Source organism: Suricata suricatta, chromosome 11 (assembly GCF_006229205.1).
Source record: "Suricata suricatta isolate VVHF042 chromosome 11, meerkat_22Aug2017_6uvM2_HiC, whole genome shotgun sequence".
Classification (NCBI taxonomy): Eukaryota; Metazoa; Chordata; class Mammalia; order Carnivora; family Herpestidae; genus Suricata; species Suricata suricatta.
Window position 1 is genome coordinate 46,629,032 of NC_043710.1, and position 23,656 is coordinate 46,652,687.

The following is a 23,656-nucleotide window of genomic DNA, read 5'->3' on the forward strand; positions in this document are numbered from 1 at the left end:
CTGAAAAAGGCGTCTGAAAAGTTTGCAGGACAGGTAGAATCAAACACGTGTTGGTTGAACAGACTAAAGTAATATCCAGGGGAAAGGAACGCATGTGTTTTGCTCAGGAACTGTAACAGGCCAGAAGTTAGAGAAAAAAGATAGCGATTTTTACCTTCTAGGTCTAGTGAGCTTCGGTTTAAAATTTTTGAGTATTCATTGTAAACGTCTCCATGTCTGAGTCTTAGTAAAGGATAAATTGGTAGTTGTCACTGTTAACTTCTCATGATGCCCGATCTTTTTCTAAAATTGTTTTTATTTCCAGTATAGTTGACACACAACGCTACATTAGTTTCGGGCATACAACATAGTGACTCACCTTCTCTATATATTATGCTCTGCTCACCACAAGTGTAGCTACCGTCTGTTGCCATGCACTGCTATTACAGTATCACTGACTGACTTCCGATGCTGTGCCTTTCATTCCTGTGACTTATTCCACAACTGGAAGCCTGTGTCTCCCACTCCCCTTCTTGTGTTACCCATGCTCCCACCCCCTTCCTTCTGGCATCCATCAGTTCTCTTTATTCATAGGTCTGATTCTGCTTTTTGTTTATTCATTTGTTTTGCTTTAAGTAGTATTAACTTGAGATTGTTTTTAAATTATTGAGCCATTTATTTAATAATTGAAAACAAATACTTGGTACAGATAAAATGACAATGAAAAACTGTACAATAATTGCTGTTAGGACAAATGTATACGAATGAGGCCTTTTCAAAAATAATGAATGTGTAAGATAAATACTGGGTTTTTAGTCAATTTCATCATTAGCTGGAAGATGGCAAACGTGTCTGCCTCAGAAAAAGACTACATTTATTGTTCAATATGCTAAGTTAACCGATGGAGGGGATAAGCATTATAAAGTCACAGGACAAGACCATCTAAAGTCAAATAAGCATCTTCACAGGCAAAAATAGAGGAGTTCTAAGTCTATAATAATTTAGAAAGGCGTCTCATAATCTGCATTTGCGCAGAGAAATAGAAAGGTCTTTGAGCAGCTTTTGCATACTTGGAGCACATGTCCTTAAAAAATTGCCAAAAGAGAAATTCATTCAGTTATTCAATGTACATTTACTGAGCACCTACTATGTACCAGGCACTAGTAACACAGATGAAGAGTACATTGGTAAAGCTTAAATTCAGATTGGTCTTAAAAATGTTTTCTACCTGGCCCCTGGGACCACTTATATATTCTGAAGAAGGCTGCATGTTAGGTAAGGGAGAATTTTCACCTTAAAAAAAAATGCACAGGTTACAGTGATAAAATTTAACATCTGTGAGGCCTAATAGAACAATGAGGAAAAGGACCGGATTAGGAGGAATGGGGAAACTACTTCTGGTCCTATTACTTATTAGCTGTGTGACCTTAAGCAAATTTCACCTCTCTGGCTCTAACTTTTCATAAGTAAAATGGTAATTAGGCTACAGTCAGAATATTAGAACCAAAAGGAACAGGGACCATCCAATCCTATGTTTTCCAAAGTCCATAGTTCAAGTGAGACTATGTAGAAGCCCCTTTGTAAAAGTGATGAAAGCAGAGTTGCTCTGAAGAAGATGTCATCCAGAACCTCCTCTCCCTCACTCCCCCATCCTGAAGAGTCCAACAAGGGGGATTCCCAGAACGTTTCACAACTACTCATCTAGTCCAAACTCGCACTTTTCAGATGAGAAAGCCAAGGCATAGAACAGAAGTGATTGTTTCAACGTGCACATGTGGCTTCCTAAATAGAGAGGAGGGCTACGTAAAACAGTTTAAGAAATTCATAAAAAAATATTGTCAAGAAGGAAGTTTTCTATTTTAATTCTCTCAAAGTAGTTCCTTTATGAAAGGGAGCTTTGAAATTGATTTTGTTTAAGGCAGCCAGCCAGAGGCTGAAATGAACAACTACCAACTAGCCTGCAGGGTCTATAGAGGATTTTGGCAGAAAACCACACAGACCTCACGTCAGTAGGCGCTGGACCTTGCAAGATTCTGGCCCCCAACGATGGCAAGCACTAGCAGTTTCAAGAGATATATTTGGAAAATTAGGAATGAGTACAGACAAGTGTCCAGCTCCCAGGTCCCCAGGGAGGAGTCACCATCTGTCACTCAGAAATACTAACAGAAGTGGGCATGTTAGATCTTAAAGTGAACAGTGCAACCAAAATCACTAGTTAGAGGCATCCTCTACGTGGAGGACGGTGGTAGCTCGGTATCTTGACCACTGTTAACCACAGCAAACTTGAAATTAAACCAGAAAGTTAAAATGCATTGCCCACTGCTGGACCTATTTGGTCAGAGCTGTGATCTCTTCTGATTTCATGGCATCAGACAGGAAGCTGAGCTCATTGCATAAGGTCTCGTATCGGAACGCCATCCGGATCTGAGCAACATTTGTCTTTCGAATATCATTTCCTTCTGGTCCTTCTTTATAATAATTTTGTCCCAGAAACTTTTGCTTCTCCTGTGGAACCAGAGAAGTACACATGAAACCATATACCTTAGGTTTACTTTCTGTATCCCCACGTCAGCTTTGACATTAGCCACGCCAAATCAAACCGGTCCCCCAGTCCCCTGAAGCTGGTCCTCCACCAGGACATTCCCCACAGGGTTCTTAAAAATTCCTGCTGACCCGTGTCCTCAAGCATGTCACCCTGATGCCCACGTTCATTCCTTTCATTTCTGACTATGCTTTCCCTGACCACAAGAAAAAAAGACCTCCAGGAGCTGCTGGCAATGAAGAAGGCAAGATGAAGGCTTGGAGACTCTTGGTCCCTCCTGAGAGCTGACAGGGACAGACAGTGTTAGGAAGCAGGTGTGCACAACTGAATCCTGAACATTAAGCTCTTCGCTGCATCAGCACCCAATAAGAGCAGCACTGATGTGGCTTCTTCCTGTACCAGTGTCACCACCCCCCACCCCGAGAGGTACCCAGGAGCCTAAGACACCACATAGAGAAATGGTTCTCAACCCTGGCTCCACATCTGAATCACTTAGGGAGCTATAAAAAAAAAATTACCGATGCCCAGGTTTCATCTTTACAATTTTTTATTCAATCAAGGTACTATTCACTAACCAAGAAATACTGAGTGCCTACTATGTGCCAGAGCTATTCTAGGCCCTAGGGATATAATGCTGAACAAAAGCATCTAATGGATCTTACATTCTGGAAGGAAAGACAGGAAAACACACAACTATATATTACAATGTCAGTAGTAATAAATGTTATGAAGAAAAACAGATTAAAGGGATGGAGAATGATGGCAAGTGTGTGGCTGTGGTAGAATGGTGCTCAGGGAGGGCCTCTTGGAGGAAGTCACATTTGAGGAGAGGTGTGAAAGGGTGAAAGAGCAGCCTTGAAAATTCAGGGGTCTCCCCTGCGGAGCTTCAGTGTTCACCCTGCATGTTGTCGTCACTGATCTCAGAAGCAAAAAAGTGCCTGACATGCACTAGGGACCCACTGTACATGTGTGGAAGGGACAAGAGGGACAGAAGGCAGTGCCATCACACACCATACCTGATGGGAGAGGCCACTTTGCAGCACGCTGTTCCTGGCGATTTCACACAGGTCACATGTGCTCAGCTTCCACACTTGAGCTGCAATTGCATATTCTTCCATAAGTGCTTCCTAGATCCACCCCCCAAAAAAGCAAATGTATGAGACGGTAGGATTATTCATTTCATCCCTTCACATATTTCCAAAGCTAGAAACATCAGACAGGCATTGCAGATTTAATTTTTCTTCAATGTCTGCCACCTAGAAAACCAAACAACATTCCCACCCCCTTAAATTACGAACTCCTAAGATCATCTTTGGTGAACTCTCAGGTTTCCCAAGAAAGAGGTATCAAAGAACCCCTACACGTTGACTTGTGGGCCAGCACGTTTGAAACCCTGTGTCAAGTCATGGGGACGCCAGCCTCTGCTTTACTGTGACGGTCTCCCTGGGTGTGCACATGTGCAGTGCCTGCTCTATAGCTTTGCTTTTTGTTTAACATCACTTTCTTAAGATTGCCTCCAAAATAAAAGTTAACCTGAATAAAGTATTAGGAGCAGACCTGGAACGTTACATAAGAAGGAGAAATGACCAAGTAGTGAGACAGTGATCCCAAAAGGATTTGGGTTTGAGCTGTGCTTTCCACCTTATCTCCTAGGATGTGAAATGTCTACTGTGGATCATAAGCTCTCCCATTGCCACTCGGACACCCCACTGCCTCTGTAACTAGAGCAGCAGTTCTTAAAATATGATCCAAGGTCCTCAAGGCTTTTTGAAAGGTCATCCGTCTTCCAACTATATGTCTTTGTGAGCAAGGTTTTCTTCATATACTTTGATTAAAAAACAAGGCATCACAACCGATTGAATGCAGATGCAGATGTGAGAATCCTGCTGTCTTCTATTAAACCAGACATTAAGGGGATTTGCCAAAAATGTAAAACAATGCCATTCTCAATGCCATTTTTTTTGTTTTCGGAAAATATGACTAGTTTTCATTAAAAATTGCTATTTATGTTAACATTTAATATGTTTGTCAATGTTATTTTTTAGGTTTATTTGGGAGAGAGAGAATGAGTAGGGGAGGGGCAGGCAGAGAGAGAGAGAGAGAGAGAGAGAGAGAGAGAGAGAGAGAGAGAGAATCCCAAGCAGGCTCCAAACTGTCAGTGCACAGCCCAGTGCAGAGATCAGTCCATGACCTGAGCCCAAATCAAGGGTAAGGTAAGATGCTTAACCAGCTGAGCCACCCAGACACACCCCTGTGTTAATGTTATTTTTCAGTGAGTTAATTTTTTCAATTTCACATTAGTTTCTAACACTTAAATATCACTAGATATAGCTTATGTAATCAACAGCTTTCTGAGGGCCTTTAATTCTTAAAAAGTATAAAGGAGTCCTAAGACCAAAAGCTTGGAGAGCCTGTCCTAATCAATGGCTTGTCCCCATGCATGATATTACCTTTCCCTTCCTCTTCCCTGGCCCCACAGGTCCAAAATATAATAATAATAATAATAATAATAATAATAATAATAATAATAATAGTAGTAGTAGTAGTAGTAGTAAAACATTAACATTTTGAATACATGCTATATTCAGACACTCTATTAGACTTTGGTTCATTATTTTAATGAATCCTCACGATAAAGTAGAGGTAGACATAGAGACAATTTCATCCCTATTTTACATATGAAGAGGAATAGTAGTCAGAGATCAAGTAACTTTACCAACATCATGGAGATAGTAAATGCCAAAGAAAGGGAAAATAGAGAAGGCAAAAATAATAAAATTGTGCCTTCATGGGTTCAAGGACTCCAAAGACAGGACTTCTGGAAGAAACACATTTTGCTCCCCAGGAGCTTACCTCTTGCCTTCACTGGGCACCAACCCCAACCTAAAAGCAGAACTGAGTGTGTGCTCAGGTGCGTGCAGTTGCGGGGGGCAGGCCAGAACTGACTGGGCACCTAACATCCTCACCTTTGTGTAGTGGAACTGCATGGGGTCGTCGGTGGAGAGAGAAACGTGGAGTCCCTTGTGCAGGAATTCCCTCAGAGGGTTTTTGGAATATTCAAGGAACAGACTGTTGTTGCTAAGAGGAGACATGGCAATGGGGATCTGAGCAAGGTAGTAGAGATACTGCAACACCGGACTCTGCAAAAGAACCACCAAACTCAGGTAACAAGCACCAGAGAAGGGAGGGAAGAAGCACTCGTCAATGGAAACCAGGTCTGACTAGTGTCTGTGTAATTCCCTAACCAAGCCTGAGCTTCCGAAGTCAACAGACCCAGACCCCACCTTCCCTTCCCCACCTCTGTGTTCATCTGATACATCACATGCCCCTCTCCTCCTGGGCTGCCCTCCACCAACTGTTGGGAGTCCCCCCACCCCGTCGGCTCCAGACAATGCACAGCTCTGGGCAGGAAGGCAGCTCCAGGCTCCAAGCTGATGCCAGTCGACATACTCTGTTCCCCTCCCCCAGGCACTGCCCCCAGTGGGTCAGCCCAGGAAATGCTGGGCTTTGGTTGTGTTGCTTTGACCGCAAACATCCAGGATGAGTCTGTAAACACTCCTCAGAGATGAGAAGGGGCAGACCTGACTGGGCTAGAGTGGTTTTCTGATGTAAAACCAGCCGCCCGCGGATTAGACCTCCTGAGGACACAAGAGGCAAAAGAGGAGTTTGAGCAAACATCGTTCTTATGGAAGTGATCCAAAATATGGAGAACACCAAATGGTCAGAGTCTGTGGTTGCATTATTTACACAAGCAAAAATTTGGCTAGACTCTGTTCAATAATTGGAAACTAGCTGAATCAGTTATAGACCATCCAAGTGGTGAGCCATCCTTCCAACAGCCTTTAGGATGAGGAGCATAGATGTTATGTTTCAGCACAGAAAAATGCTTGTTATATAAAGTTAAAGGACAAAGTAGAACAAAAAAAAATCTGTGCTCATAATAGTAAACACATTAGAAATCTGCTCTGGTAAAAACAATGAGAATTAGTAAGCTAATAATGGCTGTTTCTTTTAAAGTAATGGCAATAATGTGGTTTTTTTCCATGTCTCCATCTTTTGGAAGATCTGAATTGCGATGTGTTTGATTATATTCTTTTCATAATTAAATAAATATGAAACCAAGATGACTACAGACAGCCCAACCCAGAAAAAGGCGTCAGCCTTTTAACATCACTGGCCAGAGCCTCCCCGGGGGCAGACAGGAGCCCACGTGGTCCCACTCCTCCCCAGGGGAGCCCATGGCAGGACCATCGTTGCAGGGCAGGCTTCCGTGGGTGGCCTGGTTACCTTCTTGAGGAGCAGCCCGTGGGAAATGTTGTCAGCAGTCAGGAAAGCAGACACCAGGTGGGTGATGGAGCCGGCCTCCCCACAGTGAGGCCGGAACAAGAAAGTGCTCAGGCCTCGTTCCCTGCAGAAGTGAGGCTCTTGGTCAGTAAGGACCCCTGGTTCACTGTACAAAGGGCCCCACAGGCCTGGGGTGTGTACCTCTAGCTCAGGACTTACTCCAGGGAAGACAGTCACCCATGGCAGAGTCAACACAGCTGACATAGGGCACTCTGAAAACTACCCCCACCTCTCCAAAATACAGAAAGCCAGGTCCAGTGATCTTCAGAACCAAAAGATACCATCTCTGGGGAACATAGAGGGGACCTAGTGGTAGAAAGAGACCCTGCTCTGTCCCCGTGCACTCCTGACCTTCGCTCTCTTTACCAGGCCTTGGGCCTAGATTCACAGACCTTCAGAGCAGCAAAGGCCATGTGAAACCATGGAGTCCAACCACTTTGTCATAAAAATGGGCAAACCTTGAGGGCGGAGTCGGGTTCGAAATCCCTGGGCAGGTCAGCTAGAGCTAGAACTCAAGGCCCTCCAGCAGCTCAGCCTGGACTGCCCCACCCCAACACCAGGTCACCTCTCAATCATGGTCCATCTGAAACCTCCACACCCACAGGCTGCACTAGCTTAGGCTGAGCTAGTGAGGCCCCATGGCCCAGCAGGGGGCAGGAGGGAGACTAGACTTGCAAGGGGGAGGTGATGAGAAGCTCAGTGTCAGCTGCTGTGGGCACCTGACTCCCGCTGTACGTGCCCTGGGTGTGTGCACACTGGTGGGAGCCTATGCAGGTAAGATGGTGGATATGAGCTCCACTAGGGCGTGGATTTAGTCTATGTTGTTCTCTATTAGATGTCCAGTACCTAGGACAGTGCCCGTCACACAATAATTGGTTACATGAATAGATGTATGTGTGCACACTGTTGGTGTGGTAGAAGGAACATGTGTGTGTGTTGGCACGTCCCACATCTGTATCATATCTGTGATGGACAGATCCACACGTAGCTGTTGGTGGGTATGGGTATGCATACATGTGTGTATAGGCATAAAGTCTGGCTGCATTGTGTACCACTACTGTGTCTGTGGTACAGCAGCATGCCTACATGTGTGCGTGACTCTGTGAACACTGTGCCCTGTGTCGTGTGCTGGGCCACCACCCTGAGCGTGAGGTGTGAGGGCACACAGACGTGTGCAGGGGCTGGGCCCACCCACCTGCGGAGGTTGTTGAGCACCATGATGTTGGCATACATGTAGTACAGGTAGTAGCTGTAGGGCGGGTTCTGCTCACTGGTCCAGATGTCTGGGCTGGGGCTCTTGTCTGAGAACATGTGGTCGCTGTGCTTGGATTCGTCATCCACGCTGTCAAACCCTGTCACCTGGACAGGAGGAGGGGTCCTGCATCAAGCCGAGGCAGATGAGCTGCCAAAGGCCTTGGGGACCAAGCCTCTGGGGTTCATTCCTCAGCTGGGGATCCCATTGCCTAACTGAGGCCACATTCCTCCCAGGGATGGGAAGTGGGGACGATGCCACAATCTGCCCCTCCATGGCTTCTAAAAGTACCCTCGAGGCCAGACTGGAGAGTGCCAAGCCCTAGTGTGACTGTGGTGATAGTAAGAAGGGAAACTCAGACTGGACCAGCCACACCCACGGCCAACCCCTCTACTGCACCAAGGAGGAGGCCAACACTGCAGGGTAGCCAGCAGAAATTGCCATCAGCAGCAGTGACAAGAGCTGTGAGGGGGCATGGGACAGGCGTTTCCCATCTGCCTACTATATGTCGGGCCCTAAGCATGTACCAGCTAATATAACACTCAGAGCCATTCTGTGCAGAGCACTTGACTATGAACAAACCAAGCCCAAAACGCTTAGGGAGCTTGCCCACCCAACACAAGCAGCCTCTGAACCTGAATAGACTCTGGGTCTGGACTCCGGGGCTATAAGTGGAGGATACCCCTGGGATGTACCAGGTGAGGCTACAGGAAACCAGCCTCAATGCCTCACAAACAGGCCAAGGTGGGCTCCATCCAGGAGGGCCCCGTGGAGGGTGCGCCATGGTTCCCAGGAGGGAGGTGCTCTGCTCCCTGACTCCTCCCTGTGAACTTCCCTTTGAGCTTTTCATCTTTCCACAGCAGCTGCACTTCAACTGGGACCCAAATTTTGCCCCTGGAGGCAACATCCTGGTCACTGGCTTCCTGGTCACCTGGTCCCAGCCCCCGACCAAACATGTACCTACAGAAGATGCAGCTTCCCGGCCAACACAAAGGAGCAATTCTGCTAATGCCTCTCCCCTACTTTGACTCAGCCCCAGCAGCACTTGGGAAGGAGCCTCTGAATGACTTCACCTCGCTCTAAAATTGGCCCAAACTGGGGAATCCTGGCTGGGTCTGCCAGCTTCAACCATTCCTATATGGGCAGTAGGTGCCTGGATGAGTAAGGGACCATGAGGGGCTTCACAGAATCTTCCCTGTCACAGAAACATGTGTCAGAAGCAATGACAGGGCTGCCACCACAGCACCCAGCATGGCCTGGAGGGGCTTGGGGGCTAGGGAGGCCCTTGAGCCCTTCTCTGAACCCACCAGCCCTGTTTACCTGAACTCTCCAGGGCCTGGCATGGAGGGAATGTCAGCCCCTCTTCTCAGCTGTGTATTCAACAGATGGGTGGCCTCAAGCACAAAATATGCCCAACCCCCAACTCCTCCTCCTCCCCAAGCGTGCTCTTCCCCCACTTGTAGTGACCTCTGAAGGCATAGGGTCCACTCCCGGACAAAGCCAGGCACTGGGGAGGCACCCTACACTCTTCCCTCAGGCTCACCTTCAGGCTTTGCCCAGGGCCTGTCGATGCTGCAGCCACGCCACCACAGGCCCTGGCCTGCCATCTGCATATGCCTCACTTTTCCTACTTGGGCGGCACTACAGCATGAGGGTAATAACACCTGCCCGGGAACCAGACACCTGGATATGAATTCCAGTTCTACCACTTCTGAGCCTCATGTGACTTCCCCATGTGTAAATTGGAGCAAGTAGCTTCACTGGGATGAATTAAATGAGACAATCCATGGAAGCACTTAACAGTACTTCACACAGCAAGCACGTAATAATTCTGCCCAGCATCAACACCAACAAAATGACGTGGAGTAAGGTAATCATGAGGCTGAAGCAAAATCATGTCATGGTGTGGCTCATCGGGCTGGCAGCAAACCCCCAGTAACTGTGAGTTACTCTGCTGGCTCTAGAGGGAGGGATCAAGTCCTGCCCCACTTAAACCCTTTGTGGTTAACTTCTCCTCCATCCCTTCTTCCTCGCTCCCGTAACAAGCAGGATAAATATATGTTGTTGGGCTTGTGTACTCAACCAGACAAGATGTGAGGACAATTGTTTTAAAGTAAAAGTGAAAGCAGAGGTGTCTGCATTTCTAAAGATGTGGGGGTGCCGCTGGGCACTTCTAGGGACAGGATCCAGTCTTTCCAGCCCCACACAGCCAGGAACTGACTCTTCAGTCTTTCCCCGCTGCTGTCTTCTTGGCACCCCACCCACACCCCAGGGCTGCCCCTGAGGAGAAGGGGATTTCCCTACCTGGAGCAAACTCATTATTTTGGAAATTCAGTTTCTGGAGATTGGCCATCCCTGCCTGGGGCACATAGTGACAGCATCTGAGAAGGGAAGCCTGACCCAACCCGCTTGGAATCTTCCCTCTACCACTGTGTGCCTCACCTGCAGCACCACCCACACTTACATATTTGAGGAAAAGATGAAGCTCTCGGTGATCCTGGGGGTTGATTGTGGCCTCAAAAAGGGGCAGGAAGATGTTCTCCAGCATCTTCCCAAAGCTTGGCAGCAGCTTCTTTGACCTAAATATGTCACTGGGGGAAAGCAGAGACTTGCTGATTAAAGTGAACCAAGTAGCCCCCTTGGCCTGTGGGAGAACAGCCCCGTCGCTTCCTCAGGCCACTTGGGTTTCAATCTGAACACCCAGAGTGGAGTCAGAGTCAGAGTATGGCTTGAACACAGCTCCTTCCCCTCCTCTTCAACTCCCAGCAAGTCCCGCCATGCTAGGCATTGGTCAACACCCACCCACACCCATCAGAGAGCTTTACCAAGCTAGACGCCATGCTGGAGTGGAGTGTTGGGACTCACGCAGGCTGACCAAAGGTCTGAGAGATGAGTTCTCAAATTTCTCAGTTCTCAAATTTTTCTTCCATTCGGTTGAGTTCACTTAATCCACATATCCAGGCCAAGCAGGGACCATGAGCCCCACATTAGCCAGATGGGAGGGGAAGTGGTCGTCTCTGAGTCCTAGCCATGGAAATCCAGGGCCAGCAATGTAGGCCACCACCAGCTTACTCATACCCAGGGGCTCACACAAAAGGATAATCCACCCTCAAACCCCATTGAGAAAATGGGTAGTAGTTCCTGCTAGGCTTGCACAGGCTCGTTCTTCAAAAAATGAGTTTAAGTGTCACAAGGACAAGTTTGCCAACCACCCCCTCACTATGGGAAAATCCCTAGGGAGGAGAGGCCCAAGCTGGCACCAGATCCAGCCCCACCAGCGATAGTGCAGACTCAGCAGCCCATGAGGGACAGGCTGTATCCCCAGAGGGCAGACAGCAGCCACCTCACTTACTAGATCCGGGGCACCTGGATGATCCAGCGCATGTTGGGTGAGTAGACCTTGTGCTGGATGAACCAGTGGGCCAGTTTGGGCCACTCCTTGGGATTGCGGCCATAGATGGACAGCCGTGGCTCTGAGTACTGGTACTTGCTCTCCTCCAGCTCCCTGGCCACCTCCTAGCACCAAGAAAAGCTCAGGTCAGCCCAAGAGCACCCCAGCTACTGGATCCTACAGCTCCCTTACCACCTGCTCCCAGGCTGGGAAGGCCTGATCTACATCCTCTTGCTGCCATGTAACTACTCCTCCACCTCAACAGGAGCTAGTTCTGGGGGAAGGGAAGGCCATGGTTGGCACAGACACATGTCAAACCAGGGCAGGCAGCAGAGGGACCTCCAAACAGAGCTAACCTGCCCCTAATTGAGACTGCAGACAGGGCAGTGAGCCCGGCTGATGTGAGCACTGGTGGATACCTTCCCTTCCTCTGGCCTGCAGTCGGCACCTGTAGCACCAGCCTGGCTGTGCTCAGGAGCTGGCCGTCTGGGCCACAGCACAGGGCTCCTGGGCGCCTGAGCCTTGCCTGAGCTAGATGGTGGACCAACAGGAATTCAGGGAGGGGAAAACAGGAGGCTATGCTGTGCCCCCACCCTCTGCAGGTAGAAGCTGTCAGGCATCTAAGGAAGGCTTGGAAAGGCGGAGGGCTCACTCGCCTTGACCATCCGAGCAAAGTACTCTCCTCCCAGGTAGTTTTCAGTTTTCAAATAGAGGTCGCGCAGCTCACTGGCCCCCACAGGGTTGTATTTGGAGTTGAACTTGTCAAAGCGATGGAATGTCTGCCGGCCCTGGAGAAAGAAGACCACCAGGCAGATCACCACATTGTTCTGTAGCCATCATACACATTTCTCTCTCCAGGCCTTTACAAGGGGGCCTTATGTGCGGCCATGCTGACAGATGTCTTTTATGTCAGCTCTTGAATGAAATTTTGGACAGTACTAGGGCCAGGATGCATCTCCTCACTCCGTCAGCCCAGGGGTCCTTTACTGAGGCCTGTAAAGGATCAAGGTGTCTTGTGCTCCCAGGTACCATGGCTAGGAGCATAGCTGGCTGAGTGAGCAGAAAACACCAGACTACCAAACAGTCTAATAAAGAGTGTCTATTATTGCTTCAACTTCATGGGGCAGTTTCTCCACATTACTTCATTCAGTGTTTTCTTTGTTTTACTAAGATTTTTTTGTAGTAAAATATACATATCACAAAATTTATCATCTTAACCATTTTTAAGTATGCAGTTCAACTCTCCATCTTGTAAAACTAAGACTCTGTACCCATTAAATAATAAGTCCTCATGACCCCTTCCTCCTGGTTGCCCCTGGTAACCACCTGTCTCTGTCTCTATGAATTTGCCTAGTCCACGTACAAGTAAATCATACACCAACTGTCCTTTTGTGTCTGACTTTTCTGATTTAGCATGCTTTCGAGGTTCACCCATGTTATAGCAGGGATTGGTATGTCATTCCTTTTTAGGACTGCAGAACATTCCACTGTGTGCATCAACCACATCTTGTTGATCCAGTCATCTGTTGATAGACACTTGGGTCATTTCTACCTTTGAGTTGTTGTGAATAGTACTCTTATAAGCTTTGGGGTACAAGTATGTGTTTTAGTCCCTGCTTTCAATTCTTTTAGGTATCTTCCTAGAGGTAGTATTGCCAGAATATAGGATAATTCCATATTTAACTTTTTGAGGAAACTCCACACTGTCTTCTATGGCAGCTGCACCATCATTTAGAATTTTAATAACTTTGTAATATCAACAAGGTACATGGCATTCACCATTTCATAAGCAAGGAAATGAAAGCTTAAGTGAACTGCTTAACGGCACACAACCCCTACATGGCAGGAGAATTAGAATGGAGACCTGCAGGGGACCTGTCTGACTCCAAGTCACACATTCTCTTCTCCGACCCCATGGCTCTGCTATTCCCTGAGGCCAAACTACCTCTCACATCTCCATGGCTAGAAAAGAAAGAGCTGCTTATACAGCCAGCCTCTCTCCAGGCACAACCATGGCTTCCTTCCAGTGGGCTGAGTCCCCACCCAGGATGGCTTGAGGCGCTAGGGCAGAAGCTCACTCACCGCATGGACATCCAGTGAATCGACAGTGAGGTCATATGGGTCCATGTGCAGACTGTCAAACACCTGCCGCAGGGTGATCTTCCGGCCCCGCTTCTCAGCCACGGTCCTGTCAGGCTCCGTCTTGTATGTATGCTTGATGAACCGCAGCAAGTGCTTCTGGTTCATGCAGGCAGCTGCATGGATGTGTGTATCCACCTGCAATGTGGTGCCCACCAGCCATGAGCCAGGCCACCTCCCCCGACCACAAGAATTGGGGGTTCAACCCTCAAAGCAGACTGCAAAACCTCAGCACCCATAGCCCTACCGATGCCTGAATCTATACCCCTCCCCCCAGTTTCTCCTCTGGGCTTTGAAACTGGTCCTTCCTCTAGTTTTGCCGCCCAATTCACCTTATAGCATCCAGAGATCTTTTTAAAATGTAGATTGTGTCTGGCCATTCCCCAGCTAACAAACCATCAATGGCCCCCAAGTCTTTAAGAAAAGCTCAAACTCCTTAGCCTGGGATTCAAGGCTTACTTTCACTCTTAATTCCCACCTTGCCACTGCCCAATCTGTGCTCCAGCCATGACATACCACTTACAAGTGCCCGAGGCACTGTGCTATTCTGCACCCTGTCACTTTGCCCATGTGTCCCCTCTGCCTGGCATGCCTTCCTTCCTCCCCACCAATCTCATCTACCTTCAGGGGATTTCTAACCACCTCCTCCTCCTGGAAGCCAATCCTGACCCCCTCAGCACACTGACCAGTTGTTCCCCTGCCGGGAAAGCTAACATGGACACTCCCATTAGTGTACATGTCCTTACCATTCACTCTATAAATTCCCCATCTACCCTGTCATTAGACTAGGAACACAGTCCTGAAGGACAGAGACCCCATCTTATGCATCTAAGTCTCCAGCACCCACCCCAGAGCCTAGTATGATGTTGAATCAATGGATAGATGGATGAACAAATGGTGATAACCACATCCTCATATAACCCTAAGGCCCACCAAATGTCCCACAAGGTACCATTCTTCCCACTGACCTCTCTTGGAATATTCCCGGTGCCCCCCAGCCCCAAGGAAACAGAGACCTGGCTAATTGGAGGGATGCCCTGAAGTCACAGTGGTCATACTGATGCCCCCTGGATGAGCCCAAGGGGCCTCAGGGAGGTCCCCAGGGAGAGAGGCAGCAGCCTTGTGGGCTCTGCAGTTACTGCTGTAGCCAACTGAGTACTCTGCCAGGGCTGGGATGAGGAGGCAGCTGACCTCTGGCCAGGGAATGTTGTCCACAGCTGGCCAAGCATCTCCAAGGCATGCCAAACCAGACATTTGATCTGTTGAAATTTCATTATCCGAGCCAGCCCATGTCATTGACAGCATCACTGACTCATCCGGGCCCTTCTTGCCATTGATCTTGCCACTTCCAACCAGAAAGTCAACTAGACATCAGAGAAATAAAACAGTTCAAAGAACCAAAAGCTAAAACATCACCCAAAGCACACTGTAAAGGCTCAGCCCCATCAGGGACAGGCTGGGCTCATGTGGGATGCACAAGGAGTCAGCCTGGCTTAGCTCAGCCAGACACAGCTGGACTCCACTACCTCAGCATGACAGAGCACATTCTGAGCTTTCTGCTTGTGTCCTCTAGCATACCAATGACACACTGCAGGGGGTGCAGTCTGTCCTTACCACCACAAGTCACAAGATGAAGGAAGAAAACAACTGGAGAATCCAGGAAGCATCCAATCCAAACTTCAGAATGTCCAAGGAGACTATTTTAGGGACAAGTAAAAGAGCCTGTCATTGGATGTCAGTGTTTTCAATTTACCAGGAGACACCAGCACATTCCTTGCTTTCACCTAAGATCCAGGTATAAGCAAACAGTACAGTTTACACACAGGACTGGCCAACATTGGCCATTTCCACATGCATGTCAGACATCCTTAATCGATTGTAGCACTTTTGCTAAGCTTTGGGAGTAGCGACTCCGAAATGATCAAGTCTGGCACTGAAGATGAAGCCTATTTGCTATGCCTGATATGGCACGTAAACCAGAGTGGATTGAGGACTCACCTTACCCAACTCTTAAGCAGTAAACACACTCGACCCTGGTTCTTAACTCTGAGCAAACATATGTCTCAGTTACACAATCCTGCTGGTTGGGCTCTGTGGTGTCATGACACATGACCTACTGTGATGTTGCAGGTACTTTCACAAATACCACCCACACAGACCTATGGCCATACACAACCTCTGCCCCAGAGCACAGCCCTGGCCTGCCCTCACAGCACTGAGAGCCACCTTGGGAATATGGAGGCCACTCTTCCAAGCCATCCTGGGTTTCAGAAAAGCCAATTCTCTTCCCACAGAGGAAGCTTCCAAGGTAAGATAGAGCAGCCAGCATCCAGGAAGCAGGCTACCAGGAGCCAGCACCCAGGACCCAAGAGGCATGGCTTGGAGCAGATCTGGGCCCATTTTTATGGATTGATGTAGTGCCAGACAACAGGCCACGGTGTTACAGCACAGGGGTCAAAGCAATCTCTATCCGGAGAGCACATTAACCCTCAGACTGACAGGGAACCCCTAGGGTTAGGTAACCACAGCCCCTACCAGGACCGTCTTCCACATCATAGCCATAAAGCAGCTGGTTGGCCTAGGAACACCCACTGGGGCCCTACCTCAGAAGCAAAGAGTGTTCATGCCAGTACAGTCAGCAAGGACACCTTAGCCCAGGGCAGCAGGAAGTAGTCAGGCCCAGAGCATTCATGTGGAAGGCAGGGCTGCACTGGGCTGGGCAAGGAGCTTCCTCAGACACCATCTTGGTACGTGTAGTGCATTCAGGCAGGGCTGAGAAGGCCTGGCATGGTGCCTGAAGCATCCACCTGTCTGAGCACCTGAGGCTCTTGGAGAAGGAGCAAACAGTGCTCAGAGGTAAGGGTGCCAGGTAGGTGATTTCTAACATATACTCTCACCTCTATCTGGAACTCCCAGACACTTTCATAAGCCTCACAGCCCATGAGCTGAAGTCACCTCTTATTCTCAAGGCTCTTAGGCCTATCCAAGGGGAGTCCATGCTGGACCACAGGATACTTAACAGAACTGAACTTGGGACCTCCTGGAAGAGGCCTTCCATCCATCATAGTTGAGTGTTCCCAATCACGTCAGTGAGGCCTGGGCTCCACAGAAGAGCCACATCCTCCCTGCACCCCCAGCCAAGGCCCCCTTATCAAAACTGACCCCAAGGAGGGGCAGTCCACAAGGGGTCACATTTAGGACAGAGACCCCTATGGAGATGAGGACCCCACTGTAATTCAGCTCAGGTTTGGCCATGAGGCAAAGCCCAATTCCTACCCTTCCCCCATAAGCTCCTCTCCCAGAATACCATGCCCCTTCCCCCTCCCTGCTTCCTCAGAGAACCCCAGGGACCCCACACAGTCCAGAAACTCACACACCTCTGCCACCTCACTCTCCCCACAGCCCTGTCGTGCCGCACACTGGTCATAGTCTCTCCTCTCATAGCACCCTCTCCCTCTTGTTCTTTGCATATGCTGTGCCCTCTGCCTGGAACACCATCCCTTTCATTCCTTTGCCCCCCACCCAACCCCCTTCCGGGCTGACTCTGACTCACTCGTTAAGTCAGCTCAGTTCTGGCCTCTTTCTGAAAGCCACCCCTGCTACAACACCACATTGAGAGGACTGGGCTAGGAAATTCTTGGGGACAGGCAGGGACTCCTGTTCAACATCAAACACCTGATGCTTAGCATTGATATTCATGAATGGAAGAAAGTGGAAAAGCTGGAATCCTCAATCATTTAACATACACACCTGCCCCAGCTACAGCCCCTACAGGCTGCGGGCACCTGAGCCCGGGCTAGGCCTACCCATCCACCCTAGGGGAGTGGCAGAGACAGGAGCACATCAGATCTTTTCCTTAAATATACCTGATCCAGAAAGAAGCAAAACCACAAATTCCCAAGGCCAAAGAGGTCATAACAGCCTTTTCTCTCCATGACGAATGTAATACACCCTCTACCTTAAAAGTAGCCTGACTTCAAGTCTTATGACAATTAACAGACAGACCATACCCTATTTTCTAAGAAAGAGGGTACCTTCCAACAGATACATGACATGGACCAAGATTTCCACCTAGAGTCTTACCCAGTACCGTCTGAGGCATGGTCTGACAGACGGAAGGCAACTCGCCAGTCTTCCTTCTGCATGTACACATCACACTCCTCTGGCCAAGGAAGGCCACAACAGGGGACCAGCCCCAGACTCACCCAGGGCATCTCAGTGAGTTGGGTAGGGGACTGGGAGGGGTGGCTCTCAACAGTGACCCACTGACGCACCTTTCGCACATTATAGAAGTCTCTGTGAGGGTTACTCTTCAACTCTTTGAACTCAGACATTTCATTTAACATCTCATGAAGGCTGAACTTGGATTCCAGAAAGTTCAGTCGCCGGTGACAGTATGTTTTCCTGCAAGCGGGAAGAAACCACAGTTGAGGAGAAGTGGCATCGAGGTCTCCAGTTTGGAGACCTCCAGTGGCTGTGGAGACCAACCCTCAGGTACAAAGTCAGGGTGCAGCAGGGAGAGATGTGGTGGTCCCAGCTTTCTGCAGACCCAGCTGACCTGTGTAACCACCTCCATGCATTCCATGAAATGAGCAGAGAGTCAGTTCAGAGCAGTGTAAAGATGACTTTGCAAAGTCACACGGGTTCTGGGACTTCTAGCTTTACGTGCTTAGGCAATTCATCCCAAGCCTCTGTTTCCCATGAGCAAATATGGAGATGGCAAAGCCCAAGACTGAAATGGGGATTAAGTGGGCATATGTGTGTGAAGGGCCTAACTCTGAGCAGAGTGGATGCTCAATAAAAGTCTCCCTCCTAAACCCTTCCTTTTTTCTGTCTTCCCATTGCTCCCCAGCCACCTTTAGTTCTTCAAAAAGAGTTCCACTTCTCCCCAGAAGATCAGGAATACAGACAAACTATAAGGCGAGACCTGCTTACTTTTGGCATGGAGAGGAAGCATCCTGGATTTAATGACATTCCATGGGCAGATTAGGAATGTAAGGATGTTTAGTAGGACAGAAATCTCTGCAGGGACTCATGCTCCCACCAGCCAGTAAAGGCCCCCAGGGGTGGGAACATTCACTGCTCCTGGCCTATTGCCAACTCACAACCATCCTAGGGGTCTGGCCATGTGCCTGTGCCCAAGCCACACGGAACCTTCAACCACAAGTCACGCCACCCTGCTTCCTTGTGGCCCCCAAATAAACAGCAGCTCCCGTGGCATGCAATCACTCAGACTTTCTCAAGGACCAGCTGCCAACTCTGGAACGTCACCATCGTGTCGGCCGAGGCAAGCCCCAGAAGAGAGCACAGAGGATGCATGAAGAGTCTGAGTCACAAGGGGTTTCAAAGGCCATCCCACTCAGTTGCTTCCCCAATAGGTCTCACCTGGACAGCCTCCTGAACAGGACAGCCCCTGTTTACATCCCTCCTGGAACAGCCAGGGTCCTCCCCTACCCTCCCTCCCAAAGCTTCCCCTCCAATTTCCTCCTCACATGGTAGAGGCCAGCCTACTGAGAACTGCCTTTTCCCCTCCCAGGTCTTAGCTCTGTCCTCAGATCAGTGAGGACAGAGACCCACTCTGCCCACTGCCCAAGGGTCCGTTCCCTCTCTTGGAAACTGGCATCACACCATTCCCAGCAAAAACCTAAAGGCAGAGCAAGAAAGGTCCCTCGGCAGTGACCAGCACCCTTTCCCTCCCCCAGCTTCCCAGTCCTGGCTGGACACTCAAAGCACAGCCACTCAAGGGTTCAGGGGCCAGCCCTCCTCTGCTAACGAGCTGCAGTGCTCACTGAGGAGTGAGGGGCCAAATGCAGGGAGATGACTGACCATCTGACAGGTTAGCTCAGCCAAGCCCATAAGCATCCTGGGGGCTGTGGCACAATGTTCCCAGGCTCCCTGCACTCTCTCCTCCGGAAACACAAGAAACCCAATGCCTGAGGCAACAGCCTTCACCTCTCCATTACCATGGGTGGTAATGCCCTGGGCTGTATCCTGAAAGGCCACTGCCCTGCCTGGAGAGAGGGAAGCAGCAGCCGCTCTCAGGTACACAGGCGGCCACCAGCAAATAGAAGCTCCACATCTAGGATGCAGAAGAGACAGACGGTACCAACTCTAAGAATACACCAGCCCATGATGAAAAATCATTGCAGGAATGCACAAAGCATGGGGAAAAGGGGCAAGCACTCTCTTTCTGGTATGATTTAAGTGCAGAAAGTCCCGAGTTAAAGGGTGACCTGGCCTCTCCCAGCCCCTTCTTACAAAACAGCCCCCATGCAAAGAGAGGTAGACTCGGGGAAAGCTGGCTTACGTGGGGCCATCTGTGATGAGAGCCAGGATGTGGCTCATATCCACCGTGTAGGTCTCCAGGTCGGGGTAGGGCAGGCTGTGGGGCTCCTGGCGCTCCAGCATCTCTTTGTTATCATACACGAAGAGGATGCCCCCCTGCATGCGGACCAGGTAGCCCAGGTTGGGGGGAGCATCATCCAGACAGTAAGGGTCTTCCTCGGGCTGGGGGGGAGGGTGGAAGTCTGCAAAACAGGACTGAGTGATGCAAGGTACCCTGGACTTCTTGAGCTCACAGAAGCTAAAGAGACACATTCCTCAGCTCTCTCATGAGGGATATCGCCACCATCTTATCTAAAACCCAACCACCCCACCCACCCCCACGTGCCCTGACATCACATATCTCCTTCCGTGCTTTACTTTGTCTCCTTAGCATTTACCACCATGTAAAATAATTTCACTTACTTATCTTGAGTAGTATATGTTTGCTTTGTTTACTACTGTATCCCCATTTCCTAGAACAGTCCCGGGCACATGGCCGGCACTTCAGTAAATATTTTTAATTTAACTGAAATGAATTCTCGCCTCCTGTGCATGACAGTGATGCCAGGCACATTAAAAAGGGCAGCTATGTCTTCTCCTAAGTTGGGGTTCTGATTTTTTACTTTGCTTATCCATTTGGAGTGTCATTGTAACTACTGTATTGTAAATGATGGAAAATAATTGCATATGTTTAAAAAAATAGTGTTATATTCTAAAAAAAAATAAAAAATAAAGTAAAAAAAAAAAAAAAGAACAGGTAGCACCAGGGACTGCCCAGTGGGAATAATCGTCCCTGTCCTCCCACATCTTCCTGAGCCCAGGGCAGCCAAGAAGCTACATGGAAAATGAGCACAGTATAGGCAGCTATCTCCCCACAGAGCAGGGAATGGCAACAACAGAGCTATCTGTCCCCACAGCTGTTGGCCTACAGGAGGCAGAAAATGCCTCTTGGCTATTTCCCAGCTATGAGACCGAACAAACCACTTCGCCTCTCTGATCCTGTCTGCTCATCTGAAAATAACACAACTGCCTTAATGGGCTGTTGCGAAGGCTGCAAAAGTGGGTATAAGAAATGCTTTGTAACAGTCATGCCTGACCCATAAATCAGAGGATATTATTCTCATTGCTCTTATAATGAGTATTCCTGATCTTCATAAGCTCTGTCTCTGGCCAGGGGACAGGTTCTGCTAAATAGCAATAGAGCTGGAGGTTTCAACTCTGCACATCCACCAACCCACATACAGCTGCCAGAGAGCGCCAGGGGCAATCCCTGGAATCTTCATCAAAGAAAGCAGCCAAGGCAGTGTCTCAAATCCGTGTCCCCCCACTCAGTGCTCAGAACAGACTGTTCCAGAGCAGGAGAGAGAAGTCACAGGGACTAAAACAGCACAGTCCCAGGCTAGCTCAGGAGTCCCTAAAGTGTGCCAGGGGGCCTGTGAGATGCAGGCAGGACCACGCTCATTCCCAGCCCCGTGGGGACTCTGCTTTGTATAAAGTACACATTTGACAGTCACTCCTGACTGCCCTTGCCAAAACCGGGGCAGATGGCATCAACCTGCCTCAGACGGAAAGGGAAATGGGCCCCGAAGGGTTGAGATAGACCCAGGGTCCCAGGTGGCAGCAGATGCTCAAAGTCCAGGTCTCAGAGCTTCAAGAAAAACCCAGACAAGAGGAGACCTGGTGGCAGCAGTCACACCAAGCAGACAGCCAGGCCCTTGGGCCCTGGCACAGACCCCAGACCCTGACTGATCCCCCACCTCCCCGCCCGCCATCACCTTCAGCGATAGTGGTTTCTTGTTGTCTTCATTCACATTACCTAACTCACAACCTCTACTGCTCCTATGTCCTTCATAGGCCAGACTCCACCAGAAACCATCCTGCCATCTCTGACCTCCTCTTCCCCAAACTCTGCGGAACAGGCTCAAGGCGTAGGCATTATCCCATTTTACAGATTGAGAAATGGAGGTCTGACGAAATACCTTGCCCAAGAACATGGTGGAGCTGAGACCAGAATGTAGGGGTGTTTGACTTTAAAGCCTACTTTCCCTGCCCCCAGGGACACATACTCTGCATCTAACCCCCCACCCCCACCAGCAACTCAACATTTACTGTCTGATGGTGTTGTTTTAAATATCCAGGATGAGAATGCCTAGGTCCCTGGAGGACTCTCTAGCTCAGGGACTATCTTTCGCCTCTCTCTTCTATAGGTCAGCTCTGCCCAGAGTTGGGCACACAGCGTATACAGAATCAGACATTGAGGAAACCACCAAACATGGGTGTAGGAAGCCAATACCAGGGCCTTGCCTTTAAAACATCACCTGGGAGAAATACATCCAACCAGTACAAAGTGCTGACCAATTCTTGGGCAGTGCCCCACTTGGGACCCATATGCACCCACCTGGGAGGCCCTCCTCCAGAGGTGCAGTGTCTACCCTCCGATGACCCAGGTACTGAGCCGTGGTCCGTGGGAAGCGATGGTAGGCAAGTCTGGCATACTTCTCTCGTATCATCAGGGCCTTGGCTAGGCTCTTGGCAGCCTGCTCATAGTCCTCCACAGTGATCTGCAGAAGAGGGCATGCAGAGAAGGCCGCAACGCAGGCCTGAGACCACTGTCCTTAGCAAGATCTACTGCAAAGTTGGCTTTCAGCCGGCAGCTGGGAACTTGGGTTTCAGGGGCATTCCTACCACTTGCTGACTCATTCGAGCAGCTCACCCGGCCTAAACTGTACAGTTTATGTTCGGTTTGTCGAACACCTGATTTCCTCCGGGAGTCTGGGAGACAAGGTTTTTATTAACCTTGGGCTCAGAGTCTCTAATGAGCTTCCATAGTAGATGACACTTCAAACTTGTCATAAATCAGTGCTGATAGAATTATGTTCTGGCGACTCCACGGGGAGAGGAGCCTGGCTTCCTCTATACTGTACCCCCAGTACCTTTTCCTGGTGCTGATTTCACTCTGCATCTATTCACTCTAATAAATTCTAGGCCTGAGTACAACTGTGTGTTGGGTCCTAGATGGCCTCCCAGTGAATTAGTGAGCCCAGGAGTGGTCTTGGGGACCCTTGGCACAGGACGAGAGTTAGGGCTGCCAGAGACTAGGGAAGAGGCAAGTACTCCAGCCTGCACCCCACGTCCTGCTGATTAAACCACAAGCCTGCTGCTGTACCTTGAACATGAAGAGGCAAGGCCGGGAACATATGTCTGATGAGGGTGAGTATCATCGCTTTCATGTGAAAAAAATATATGGGTCCCTCCAAAGGAAAAATAAAAACTCTGCACGCTCAGTCTGCTGCTTTGCTTTGGCTTCTGATTCGTCTGTTAATCACTCAATTCACCCAGGCAACAAGCGCTTTTTGACAAGTGTTAGATTTCATTTTGGTCCTTACGGCAACCCATTTTACAAATGGGGAAACCACGGCCCAGAGAGGATAAATCACTGGCCAGAAGTTACAAAGTCAAACTTCAGATTCTGACCTGACTGGGTCCCAAAGCCAAAGCATGTTCTGCTTTCCCAGAGCTGCCTCGTACTCAAAGACAGAAGAGATAAATCCTCACCTTCCAGTGGGCTCATTAACCTCTATGTGTCTGGCAAGGATGTGTGTGGCAGAAACCGAATGGGTCTGGAGAGGCACAGCTAAACAGACAGTCATAATAGTAGGTAAGTGACACAGCAGAGGGAGGTATG

The 23,656-nt window shown here is 49.2% G+C and overlaps 1 protein-coding gene and 1 long non-coding RNA gene across 9 annotated transcripts in view; one reads left to right on the forward strand and one right to left on the reverse strand.

Moving 5' to 3' along the window:
* The window catches only part of AMPD3 (adenosine monophosphate deaminase 3), a 56,951-nt gene that overhangs the window by 9,331 nt on the left and 23,964 nt on the right, over window positions 1-23,656 (reverse strand). For 6 of the 8 annotated variants that reach the window (XM_029956241.1, XM_029956244.1, XM_029956245.1 and 3 more), the window contains 12 exons: window positions 22,370-22,532; window positions 19,955-20,174; window positions 17,922-18,051; window positions 13,591-13,785; window positions 12,165-12,296; window positions 11,470-11,633; window positions 10,582-10,708; window positions 8,061-8,224; window positions 6,809-6,929; window positions 5,488-5,661; window positions 3,538-3,648; window positions 2,037-2,484 (listed from right to left, as the gene is read on the reverse strand). In XM_029956241.1, the coding sequence (XP_029812101.1) occupies window positions 2,308-2,484; window positions 3,538-3,648; window positions 5,488-5,661; window positions 6,809-6,929; window positions 8,061-8,224; window positions 10,582-10,708; window positions 11,470-11,633; window positions 12,165-12,296; window positions 13,591-13,785; window positions 17,922-18,051; window positions 19,955-20,174; window positions 22,370-22,532 (1,878 nt within the window). In that variant the 3' untranslated portion in view covers window positions 2,037-2,307. Of the gene's footprint in view, window positions 1-2,036; window positions 2,485-3,537; window positions 3,649-5,487; window positions 5,662-6,808; window positions 6,930-8,060; window positions 8,225-10,581; window positions 10,709-11,469; window positions 11,634-12,164; window positions 12,297-13,590; window positions 13,786-17,921; window positions 18,052-19,954; window positions 20,175-22,369; window positions 22,533-23,656 lie in introns of those variants that run through there. The other 2 variants (XR_003915162.1, XM_029956246.1) reach the window with 1 other exon arrangement.
* Window positions 15,806-18,867, forward strand: LOC115306063. The gene is made up of 2 exons (XR_003915164.1): window positions 15,806-15,955; window positions 18,500-18,867. It is a non-coding gene; the product is annotated as an uncharacterized LOC115306063 (long non-coding RNA).